Below are 11,981 nucleotides of genomic sequence, written 5' to 3'. Positions count from 1 at the left end.
AAAAAAATTCGCAATGTCAATAGTTTCAAACATAATTCCATATGATATTCTTCTACATAACTATTATTGTTTTTCTTTAAAAAGTCAAATAAAACAACTTCAATATTTCAATATCATCTAATTACATAAAAATCTCAAAATGAAAATATGAATGCAATCCCAAAAGACTTTTAGAGAGTATTTTATATTCATGAACTGAAGCAGAGAATGCATCTGGTGGACCTTGAAACTCATACCTGCGCCATTTCAAATTAAGCAATACTAGATCAAAAATAATAACATATAAACAGATAAGTGTTTGTATAGTTGTAGTTTGCCCTCTCTTCAAAATTACTATCCATGAACTAAAAATGAAGTAATGATGCAAAGTATAAACATAATCCAATAATAATGCAATCTTGACAATAAGGGAGAAGAAAATAGATACACAAGGATGAGATTGATCCTAAGTTATCATTAAATAAAACACAAACAATTAACATAGTGAAAAGTACATCTATTCGATGATATTCTAAACAATAAAGATGAGATAATTAAATAGATAGAATTAGATCAGACTTGACTAAGCAACAACAATATAATACCAGATTTTTTATACATCAACTAATAACTAACTGATACAAAATTTGATCTTTCTGAAAAAATTATGAAAATACATATATTCCAAAAAAAAGGGTGTTAAAGTAAAAACTGGGCATGATGCCCAAACTGACCTGAGAACTAAAAAAAGAGAGTACTCCTTTATAAACTTTTCCAAATCCTCCTGTGCCAATTACATTGCTTTTGCTGAAATTTTTAGTCGCGTGTTGCAGTTCATGCCATGAAAATCTTCTCAGTTGCCAAAATAAAATTTGGCTCTCATCTTCACCTGCAAATTTCACAAGGTACTTAACTTCTGTTATAAGTTTTTTAGATGCCATCACATTTATGATGCTTTGAAGGTATCTAAAATCATTCATATACATATATATGCACAAATGTTTTTTTGCATTTTAATTAATAATTGACAGAGGCATATTATAGGCTGACAATTTAGTTAACAAAATTTTAGTATGTGAAAATTTCATTTTTAATAATGTGGATATGTGAAATTTTACAAAGTGGTGCCTTTCAAGTATCATGTGCTTTTCATTCTTTCAGGACGAAATTATCAGCATTTCAAACTTTATTAGCAAATAAATTTGTGGTTTACTTGTTATTAATGTGTGCTATTAGAAAAGAAACTTGCATTGAAGGGAATGCTTTTTTTTCCTTACCTGAAACATCAAAAAAGACATCAGTTTTATGTCTGTGCAAGTGATTGTATCTATATACAAAGATAGCCCCAAGAATTATCAGTGCAAATAAACCACAACTTGCAAAACCAACAATCTTTACAAATTTTGGTTTGTTGGTTGAACCTGCAATAAGAGGGAAAAATATAAGCACATCTTCTTCTTTCTTAAACATTAGTTAAAGCTATGTGGACAAAACATAGAAGTTTATGCAAACAAACCAGGAAGTGAAGGTTTAGAAGCACAAGGCTGATCCAAGCTAGAGCCGCAACAAAGAAGTGTGTTCGAAAAACTGAAAATTAAAATACAATAAAAATGAAGATTAGAGGGACATTAATTGAAAGTCAGAAAATACTCAACAAGTTGTATATGAAGTTGTAATGAGATTTACTTAAATATTGGAATTGAAAAGAGTGGCATTGGGATAGTTCCAGTAAGACCATTAGATGAAAGATCCCTGTGAAGTAAAAAACATTTATAAAATATATAGAAGCGTCATAGTGTATACAATATAAGGATAAGTTTCATGTAATCAAGAATAGTGTTCTTACAATTCTGCCAATCCAGTAAGGTTTGCAATTGTATCTGGAATATGTCCAGATAAGTAATTCTCTTTTGATGCCAAGTTCCTGCAAGAAGCAACTAATGCATTGTTAAAACTCAAAACCAAATAAGAAAAAGAAAGGGAACACAAAAAAAAAAGAAAGAAAGAATATATATACAGATTGTGAACCTACAGAGATATAACATGTTTGTTGCTACAATCAACATTAGACCAACTATAGCAGGGGCTCACAAAAAAACTATTCCAATCTTTAATTTGATTATTGGAATCATTGAGGGCCCTCAAAAATTCAATCAATGCTTCCCCTATATATATATATATATATATATATATATATATATATATATATGAACATCCAAAATTGATAAGTGTTAATATAAATATGGATGAATTAATCGTATCTTTATAGAAAATGAGTTGTTATTAGGTGCTCTAAGAGTAACATAACTCCAATCAATTTATGCCACATAGGTTAAAGTAATTTTATTATAACACTCGTTAACAATTTTTAATTCAATTAATATATCAGTGTAAGAGTTATAATGTATACTGAGAATCCTAATAATTTTTCGTTAAGAATTTAACTTACGTGGACAAATTTAATTAATTACCTTCCACATCAGGATCTGTGATTGGATAACTGTGCCTCAATACACTCAGAAATATCAACCAACTTAAAAATATTTAAGTTGAAACATATTAGAAATTTCGCCTGAAAAAATTAGAAAAAATCAGCCTAGTTAAATTAGAGCTTCCAAGAGGATTAAATCAGATCATGCTAAGCTAAGGCAACAAGAATACAAGATAGAGAGACAAGAGGCAAGAAACAATCTTCAAGCCCAGAAAAATGATCATCACTTTATAATAATAATAATAATGATAATAATATCATATTTCAACATACTTGTTCACTATGACCTTATGGAAAGTATACCACATGGCTCCCAACTGCAGGTAAAGAAACAAGGGAACCAGCACATGCATGCCAAAGTTTCGAGTCCAGAACTGGCTTTTCCTCTGTAAAAAGACCTCTAACTTCAGTTTTGATACAAGCAATAGGAGGCTGATGAGTGTGGCAAAAATCATTGAACTTAATAGCTTTCTCAAGACTAATATCTGTGAAAACAACAGCCTGCAAAATAAAATATATACAAATACTAATATATCAAAATAAACTAGATAGAGATGCATTGATGATGGGAAATTCAAACAACAAACTTCAAATTAAATAAGAAAGAAACCACAATCAGTATCTATGTTTACCTGGCAACCAAGATCTCCTAGTCCTAATATACGCTCGTCATTAGTGACAACAACTTGAGTGCTCTTCTCTAACCAGTTTTTCAGTACTTCAAGGATCTAGCCTCTGTAGAGTCTCAAACACTTAGTATCTCTTCTTATCTTTCTTTCTTTCTTTTATTTTTCACCTCAAAGGCTAAATGATGAGAACAGAACAATAAACACAAATACAAGAGAATTTAAGGTAAAGTTATTCATGCTCACATGGATTTTCACTGTAGTCTAAGATTCAAGCAACATAGCTGTTTCTAAATAAAATCAATTTATCAGGATTTCAAATATATACATTATTATCAAAGTGAAAGAGTTTCGTGAAATCAAAATTCAAAAATTAGCAAATCAATTTATCAGGATTTCAATTAAGAGAATAAACAATTCATCGAACACTTGGAGTGCTTGAGAATTTGAAACAATGTTATCAATCAATAGATAATAAAACTCATCGAATGCTATATCACATAACAAATCATGCAGAATCTGAGAATTAAAAACAAAGAAAATGAATAAAAAGTTAAAAGAGAGGGAGAACCAGAAATTGAGAATGAGTGAAAAGAAGAGCGTACAGAAAGGATAGAATGTCGATGGAGAACACGAGCGTCATTGCCCAAGGAGAGTTAACCGAAGAAGCGATTTCTCTCGATCTCAGAGGCTTGGGCATTGCAATTAGATCTGAAAACGCGTTGATGAAGGAAGCGCCTTAGCTCAATCTCAGTAGCTTTATAGCAGAATCAGAAAGGAGATTAACTTTAGCGGCCGCGACGGCGGTGACGGCGGCGATGGAGACGGCGGTGGAGATGTCTACAGTGAGCTTAGGGTTTCGGTGAGCTCTCACCCTTCTCTTATTTCTCTTCGAGTGTTTCTTGGATTTTGAAAAAATTTTAATTATGTGGTAATTGATTTTATTGTTAGGTATTTAGTGGGAGTTTATCAAAATGCCACATATAAAATAAATTACAGAGGTTTTTAAAAACCCCCTCTAAAAAATACCTACAAATATATATAAATCTTATAGTGAGGTTAGACGAATTTATTTTAAATGAGGTTCATATAAAAAATATCTTAATAATTATTTTTTATCTGACCCCCAAAATTTTGTTTCAAGTTCTGTCACTAACTTTGTGGATGCGTGAGTGCCAATTTTTTTTCCCTCTTCGTTGATATGAAATACAAAAGCAAATAAATAATAAAATGTCATATACAAATGTGATATATATGTTCAAGTCACTCTCGTCTAGCATGCATGCAAATCTCATTATATCGACAAGGAAAAGGACCGCAAAAAATGGATGAGCATATAGTAAAAAAAATTTGATATAGGTGTAATATATATGAAACAATTTTTTAAAAATATTTAAATTAATACAAAAATATATATAAATGAAAGAATTTATTTTCAGTAAACAAAAATTGAACAATAGATTTTTATATTATCAAAATTTTGATACTAATAAAATTATTTTTTTTTTAAATTTAAACTGATAAAATAGGTACTTGAATTATTATATATCTAATAATTAATAAGAATTTTTTTCAATTATAAAATAAAAAATTATTATTTTCTCAAACATGAGTTTTGAATTTTAATTCTCTAAATATGATTTTTTTGGGCATTTAAATAAGTTTGTTGGACCCTGACGAACTCTATAAAAATTGACAAGTTCGTCTAACCCTCAATTAATTCTATTTAAGTTTTTTTGAGACACGCGCTTTTATGTCTAGAAAATAGTATATAGATCTACAAATAGTATATATGAGTACATAAAAATATATGTACAATAAACATAGTTTTTTCAAAAAAAATTTTAATTATAAATTTAAAAAAAATAAACCATATTTAACAATAAATATCATTATTATCGTCTCTAAAAATATATAGGTACACCGAAATAAGCTTGGTACCTAATTAATAATATAAATACTTTATTTGTAATAGATGGTTAGCTTAGTATAGATGCACATGTATAGTTTGTGGTCGTTTTATAATTGTTTTCTCTCTGAGGTATGGTGTATATATATATTACAAAGACAACCTCTAACAACAAAAATTAACAAAGACAATGACTAAAACAATATCTCGATCATTAATATCTTAATAGTTCTGGCGGTGAGCAATATTGGAACTTACATATAGGATTCACGAAAATGATTGAATTGTCATAGTATTGAATTTTGTCTGATTGGTTAATTAGTTATTAATTACTTATTACTTATTAGTGCTGTTTTCCATTATAAAGTATGAATCTGAGAGTTACATACATACATAGGCTCATTTTTATTGATATGGAGCCTTTGTGTGTGTTACATGGATATGGATGCATGGGAGCGCAATACACAATTGTGGGGCAGCTTTTGTCCTTAATGTCAGGTGCTACAACTCAAATGGTACGAGTTGTTTGAGTTTGGTGTTTTGATACAAATCGTTAGGTCCGATATGCGGAAGGAGAGATGATGAATTTTTGGATGATGGAAATCGGACCATCCGAGTTGATGGTTTTTTTTTTTTTTTGCGTTGTGAAATCGGAGGGTCCGACATGTTTTATTATATTATTTTTTTGAATTCAGTTAGGGAATCGCATGGTCCGATTTGGTTGGGACTTTAATAAAGTTGGTGAAAATGCATATCAGAGCAATCACTCTCGCATCGTCTTCTTCTCCTTCTTCGACGGTCCTCTGATTTTTAGTTCATCTCTTTCGTTTCTTGTTTAGTAAAGTAGTAAAAAATCTGAAACTCAAGTTTATGAGGTTGTTAATGTGATTGAGAGAAATGAGTGATAGAGTGTTATTGAAGGTGTATTATTTTGGTCAGATTTTGTTACAAACATCTGAAGGAGTAACATTTGTTTGTGAGAATCCGTTAGATCTGGTGATTCCTTTTACAATCTCATTTGAAGAGTTAAAGGGTGTGATATGTGAAAGGATTGATTCTGAGAGGGCAAGAAGGATATCATGTATTCTATACAGAAATCCTATACAAGTGTTTGGTGGATTCGTCCAGTTTCAAACGAAATATGTAACGGACGAAGTGAGCATGCAAGATATGTTTTCCATGTATATTGAAAATCGGAGACAACTATCGTTCATCGAGTTGTATGTGGAGTTTGAGCAATGTGAGGCCGATCGTAATATTCTACGGGAGGATTACAATAATGATAGCGAGGAAGAGTTCGAAAGCAACTACGAAGTTGTTGGTCCAGATGGAGATGAGGTTCCAGGTGACGGAGCTATCGCTCCGAATGTGTCTGATGTCGCAACTGCTCTGGCAAACGATGTGCCGTTTGAGGAGCCATCATTCATGCGAGTTTTGGATTTGGAAGCCATGCATGTTCTGGAGTTTCCGGATTATATCAATACTGGTACGTGATTCTCCATAATTATGAGTTAATTTAATAAATTAAGTAATTATAAATTGAAATTTATTAGTGAATTAGTTTAATTAAAATTGGTTAAATTGGAATTTATTAAGTAAATATAAGTAAATTAGTTAAATTAAAATTTGTTAAATTGGTTAGATTTAGTTAAATTAAAATTAAGTCCATATAAATAGGAATTTATTAGTAAATTAAGTAAATATAACTAGAAAATTAGTTTAATTAAAATTGGTAAAATTGAAAGTTATTAAGTAAATATAAGTAAGTTAGTTAAATTAAAATTTGTTAACCGGGTTAAATTTAGTTAAATTAAATGTAAGTTAGTATAAATAGGCAAAGATTAGTAAATTAAGTAAGTATAAGTAGTAAATTAAATTAATTAAAATTGGTTAAATTCGAAGTTATTAAGTCAATATAGGTAAGTTAGGTAAATTAAAATTTGTTAAATCTGACGTTCTTTAAATTAAATTTAACTGAATATAAATAGGAATTGATTAGTTAATTAAGTAAATATAACTACTAAATTAGTTTAATTAAAATTAGGATCTGTTAGTTGATTAGTTGAATATAAATATCTATTAGTAAATTAGTTAAAAATAATTAGCTTGGAGGGTTTTATTATAATTGATGTAGTCATCATTTGTTTTACCTTTATTTTCGATTGTTTAAATATTTATGTTTCTAAAATTTGTTGTATGGCTGTCCGCAGAAATTCTTGTTGTCGCAGATGGTGAATTTGCCGTTGGGATGGAATTCAGTTCGAGGGACGCTGTTATTAAGGCGATAAAAGAGTATACTATACGAAGAAGCGTAGATTATCGGGTGTATGAGTCTGAGCCGTTGACATTTTATGCGAAGTGTATACAGTATGGGTCAGGATGTGATTGGCTTATCCGGGTTAGCATGATCAGCCGGAAGTACTGTTGGGTTATAAGGAGGTATAATGGCAGTCACACATGTACCAGAGCAACAATTTCTCAGGATCATTCTAAGCTGGACTCAACAACGATTGCAGAAGCAATTAAGCCGTTGGTTGAGGCTGACCCCGCCTTAAAGGTAAAATCGGTTATAGCAGAGGTGCAATCAAAGTTCAACTACACTGTTAGCTATCGGAAAGCATGGTTGGCTAAGCAAAAGGCAGTGGAAAAAATATTTGGAGGCTGGGAGGCATCGTACGAAGCGTTGCCTATATGGTTTGAGGCCATGTGTCACAAGGAGCCGTCAGCTGTTGTTCATTTTGAGACTATGCCTGCATATCAAGGTGATGACTTGGTGACTGATATTCGGGTATTGCATCGTGTCTTTTGGAGTTATTACCCCTGCATTAGAGCTTTCAGACATTGTAAGCCAGTTGTCCAGGTCGATGGGACTCACTTGTACGGAAAGTACAAGGGTTGTCTACTAGTGGCAGTGTCACAGGATGGCAACAACAATATCGTCCCAATTGCGTTTGCAATTGTGGAGGGAGAGACTTCAGATGCGTGGCACTTTTTTCTGAGTAACCTTCGTCAGCACGTTGTCACTCGGGATGGTGTGGGGCTGATATCCGACCGTCACGAATCCATAAATGCAGCTGTGGAAAGGAGTAATGGGACTTGGTCACCTCCGAGAGCCTTTCATATGTTTTGCATCAGGCATATAGAGTCGAATTTTTTGAGGAAATTCAAAGCGCCGTACTTGCAGAAACTGGTCGTCAACATAGGTAACTATCAGAGTAGCTAATTAATTTAATATCAGAGTTCGATTGAATGAGTGTGTTCACCAATATTGTCTCAATAATTTCTTTCTATCCTGCAGGATATTCGAGGACGGTGCGTGAGTACGAGGTGCGTTACCAACGTTTACGAGAACGGGGCGAGGCATACACTGACTGGTTAAACCGAATCCCCCGGGAACAGTACGCGTTGGCTTTTGATGGTGGATATAGATGGGGTCATATGACGACAAATCTAGTGGAATGCATCAACTCAGTATTGAAGGGTGCACGCAATCTTCCCGTGACTGCCCTTGTGAAGGCAACATTCTACAGGCTGAACGAGTTGTTTACCCGAAAAAGAGCGGAAGCGGAAGCCCGGATTAATGCTGGCCATGTGTTTTCCGATGTCGTTACCTCGAAGTTGCATGCAAACCGACTTGCGTCAGGAAACATTCAGGTTAGTTGCTTTGACCAGCAGAACGAGGTCTTTGAGGTGCGTGAGATGCCAAGTAGAATGGAGTTTGCAGTGGACCTACGTGGGTTTCGATGTGACTGTGGTGAGTTCCAGGTGGACCGGATCCCATGTCGACATGTGTTTGCATGTTGTGCCAACCAGCGACTGGATTGGCAAGTGTATGTTCATGATGTGTATAAGATGGACCAAGTTCGGCGGGTGTACCGAGCAAGGTTTAGGCCATTAGGTAACCCTACTACATGGCCTGCTTACAACGGACCTCGGTTCATCCCAAATCCGTTCTTGAGACGCCTCGGGAAAGGTCGCCCAAAAATGACGCGATTCTTGAACGAGATGGACACACGGATGTTACGTCGGCCTAGGCGATGTACACTTTGTGGGGCTGAGGGGCACAGCCGTGGCAGATGCCGTCAGCAAGGTGGTGCAAATGCCAATAGAGAGCATTAGTAGATTCTTATTCTGCGTTGACATTATGTATGTGACATTATCTATGTGGCAATATATGGTTTGTCATGAGTTGTGAATTTGAATTAAGCAAGTATGTTATATGTAACCTGTTCTGTGTTGTGTTATAAACTATGGCAACCCAGCCTTACTCTCCATCTGTAACATTTTATAATCTGACATAAAGAAAAATAGTCGACATATTTAATCCCTTCAATACATTCATAAATACATAAAAACTCTAAACAAACAATCTACTAAAACATAGTCCGTAGCCAAATTTATTAATACATAGTTACTCTAAACAAACCATACTCCAGATCAGTATTAATACATAATTACCCTAAACCCTAAATGATACAAGTCATGCATACATAATGCCCAACACATGCGAATAACCATAGACATTGTAGACATTTTTTAAGGCATAAATAAGACTATTACACCACAACTACTTTCTCATTGACCACTTTACATCTTTCACGAAGTTCTTGCATTTTTTCGCGGCCTTTTTTAACACAGACGGCGTGTAGCGATTAGCGCTACGACGTGGTGGATCAATCCTCAGATTGTAACCTTTGCCTTTGTCATCCGGAGTTTGTGCCCCGCCTGTATAATAGAAAAATAAAATTAATAATAACAACTAAATATTGTAACATAAGGTACTCAAACCAACATGGATACCACTTATGAATACAAATTAATGATAACAACTAAATATTGTAACACAAGGTACTCAAACCAATATGGATACCACTTATGAACACAAATTAATGCACTCAAACCAACATGGATACCACGTATGAACACAAAATGAACATAAAATCGAATATGTAAAGGAAAATACGAAGCATAATATCATCATTGCGGGATTCCTCATCCTCATCGAACTCCTCTATTTCATCCTCGTCATCATCATCCTCGTCATCCGAGTTATCTACTAGATATGCATTAGTCTCTTGCTCGAGTGGGTTATCATCTTCTTGAAGTGGTCCCATGTCAACACGGTTAGGATTTTGACTATTAAGAACTCCGCGTCCACCTACACTTCTACTAGAATCGACAGATACGAACCCTCCAGAAGCGACCGACGAGGTATGGCACGGGAGCCTTGCATCCAATGAATACCTACCTGCCAAGAAATCAGGCTGATTGGGATATTGTGTTTGTCCAGCATCTGCACCCATGAACTCAAGCAACTGACTAAAAGAACCTCCTTCTCCTGCTTCAAACTGTGACATACCCCAATATTGTTGCGGCATTGGAACGGACGGGGAGAACTGTGTCTGAGGTACATACTGGCCTGAAAACTGAGGTTGTTCTAGTGGAACTGGATTCGAACTAGGAGGCGGCACTGGCTATGGCTCCAGCTCCTCATTGTCATTATCCCCATCCTGACTATCCTCATCCATACCCTCAGCACCATCATCCATATCCTGATTACCCTCATCCATATCCTGATTATCGTCATCACTTTCTTGACCCACAAGATTCGACAAGTTCAAGTGGTTACCATATTTTGACCGGTACCAGTACATATAAGTTTCCAATGGATGCTATGAAGGCATGGGAAGCTCAGAAAGAACGTAGTGATACCTGTTTGTCCAATGCATAACCCAACTTGAATGAGTCGGTGTTGTGGCCCAGTTAAGATTCTTAGGACCAGTCAGTACTTCTCCATGCGCCTTGTCAAGACTCTGCTCCTGCTGAGGTACTTCATGAACGAAACCGAACTGTCGCATGTACCTGTCGGTAGCATGCCACTCGATACATTCAAATGACACCAACGGAACAGTAGCAGACCACACAACCGATTGCATATAAATCTCAGGAGGAATTATGTTCGGATTCACGCGGTCCACAGCATACGCAACCCACACAAACTGGGAAAAATAAAAGATACTCATGAATACAACCCAGAACATCAATAACAATAAAAATGCCTAATTAAAATGACCCAAAATCATAAATATTTAAGTAAACCACACCTGACCTTCTTGGAGTTCATCAAAGGCCTTCCTAAAGTGAGCTAGATTCAAATACCTATATCGTCGATCACCACGCTCCCAGTTACGCCACCTAATATCACATATTCAATTAGATAAACTGAATTTAAAATGTAAAGCTACGAGTAGATTGTAACATGACATTACCTGTTGGCTAATGGAAAGCTGTGGGGCTCTCTCGGGATCGGCGACAGATATGGCAGTCGGAGCCAAGCCCAAGCAAGCAAAAGTGTTATTGGACCATCTATTTCCTTACAATTATAACGAGATGCCCTGCATAACCCCCTGTAGAGGTGTGCATGGCAAGCCGAACCCCAACTATAATGTCCAATACTGGCAAAGTCACGAAGCAAGGGTAGAAACTTCCAGTGCACACCTGCCCCAGATTTATCCCCAAACAAGATCGTCCCGATCAGCAACATAATATGGCACTTCACGTACCTCTGTATACTTAAGTCATCAGTCAACTGAATGTTTTCTTTTAGGTCTCGCAGCCAAGTCAGTTTTATACAACATCCTCTACACTTTACCTTACTCGGTGCCACTCCAAATTGATGCAAACATTCTGCCTCCAACGCTGAGAAGCTACTCATTGTCATCCCAGTAACTGGAAGACCATCCGTCGGGAGACCAAGAATTAGAGCCACGTCTTCAAGACTTACGGCACACTCACCAATTGGAAGGTGAAACATATGTGTTTCAAGGTGCCACCGTTCTATTAGAGCATTCACGAGTGCTTTCTGATTTTGTACGACACCAATTTGAGATGCATGATAGAAGCCAGTAACTCGTAAGTGGTCTTCCACCCGATTGTTGTACCGATCCGGGGGAAGTGGATGGTCACAGGTCAACAT

The 11,981-nt window shown here is 35.2% G+C and overlaps 3 protein-coding genes across 4 annotated transcripts; 1 reads left to right on the top strand and 2 right to left on the bottom strand.

Moving 5' to 3' along the window:
- LOC130951463 (probable LRR receptor-like serine/threonine-protein kinase At5g63710) lies at positions 1-4,075 on the bottom strand. Of its 2 annotated transcripts, XR_009073982.1 has the most exons (10): positions 3,702-4,075; positions 3,103-3,205; positions 2,744-2,971; positions 2,451-2,551; positions 1,826-1,903; positions 1,666-1,731; positions 1,496-1,566; positions 1,257-1,400; positions 714-868; positions 1-236 (listed from the first exon to the last, which is right to left on the bottom strand). XR_009073982.1 is itself a non-coding variant. In XM_057880110.1 (9 exons), the coding sequence occupies exons 5-9, from the start codon at positions 1,692-1,694 to the stop codon at positions 231-233; spliced, it is 405 nt and encodes a 134-aa protein (XP_057736093.1). In that variant the 5' UTR covers positions 1,695-1,731; positions 1,826-1,903; positions 2,451-2,551; positions 2,744-2,971; positions 3,103-3,375; the 3' UTR covers positions 1-230. The 2 variants fall into 2 exon arrangements, 1 of the variants encoding a protein (XP_057736093.1); XM_057880110.1 differs by lacking the exon at positions 3,702-4,075 and having other exon boundaries at positions 3,103-3,375.
- A 1,827-nt stretch (positions 4,076-5,902) lies between these two features.
- Positions 5,903-9,124, top strand: LOC130948869 (uncharacterized). Its single transcript, XM_057877742.1, has 3 exons — positions 5,903-6,491; positions 7,216-8,208; positions 8,304-9,124. The coding sequence occupies exons 1-3, from the start codon at positions 5,903-5,905 to the stop codon at positions 9,122-9,124; spliced, it is 2,403 nt and encodes an 800-aa protein (XP_057733725.1).
- A 1,355-nt stretch (positions 9,125-10,479) lies between these two features.
- LOC130948868 (serine/threonine-protein phosphatase 7 long form homolog) lies at positions 10,480-11,981 on the bottom strand. Its single transcript, XM_057877741.1, has 4 exons — positions 11,275-11,981; positions 11,110-11,200; positions 10,795-11,004; positions 10,480-10,677 (listed from the first exon to the last, which is right to left on the bottom strand). Exons 1-4 carry the CDS (start codon positions 11,979-11,981, stop codon positions 10,480-10,482), a joined length of 1,206 nt encoding a protein of 401 aa, XP_057733724.1.

Source organism: Arachis stenosperma, chromosome 9 (assembly GCF_014773155.1).
Source record: "Arachis stenosperma cultivar V10309 chromosome 9, arast.V10309.gnm1.PFL2, whole genome shotgun sequence".
Classification (NCBI taxonomy): Eukaryota; Viridiplantae; Streptophyta; class Magnoliopsida; order Fabales; family Fabaceae; genus Arachis; species Arachis stenosperma.
This window is presented reverse-complemented; position numbering and strand designations above follow the sequence as displayed.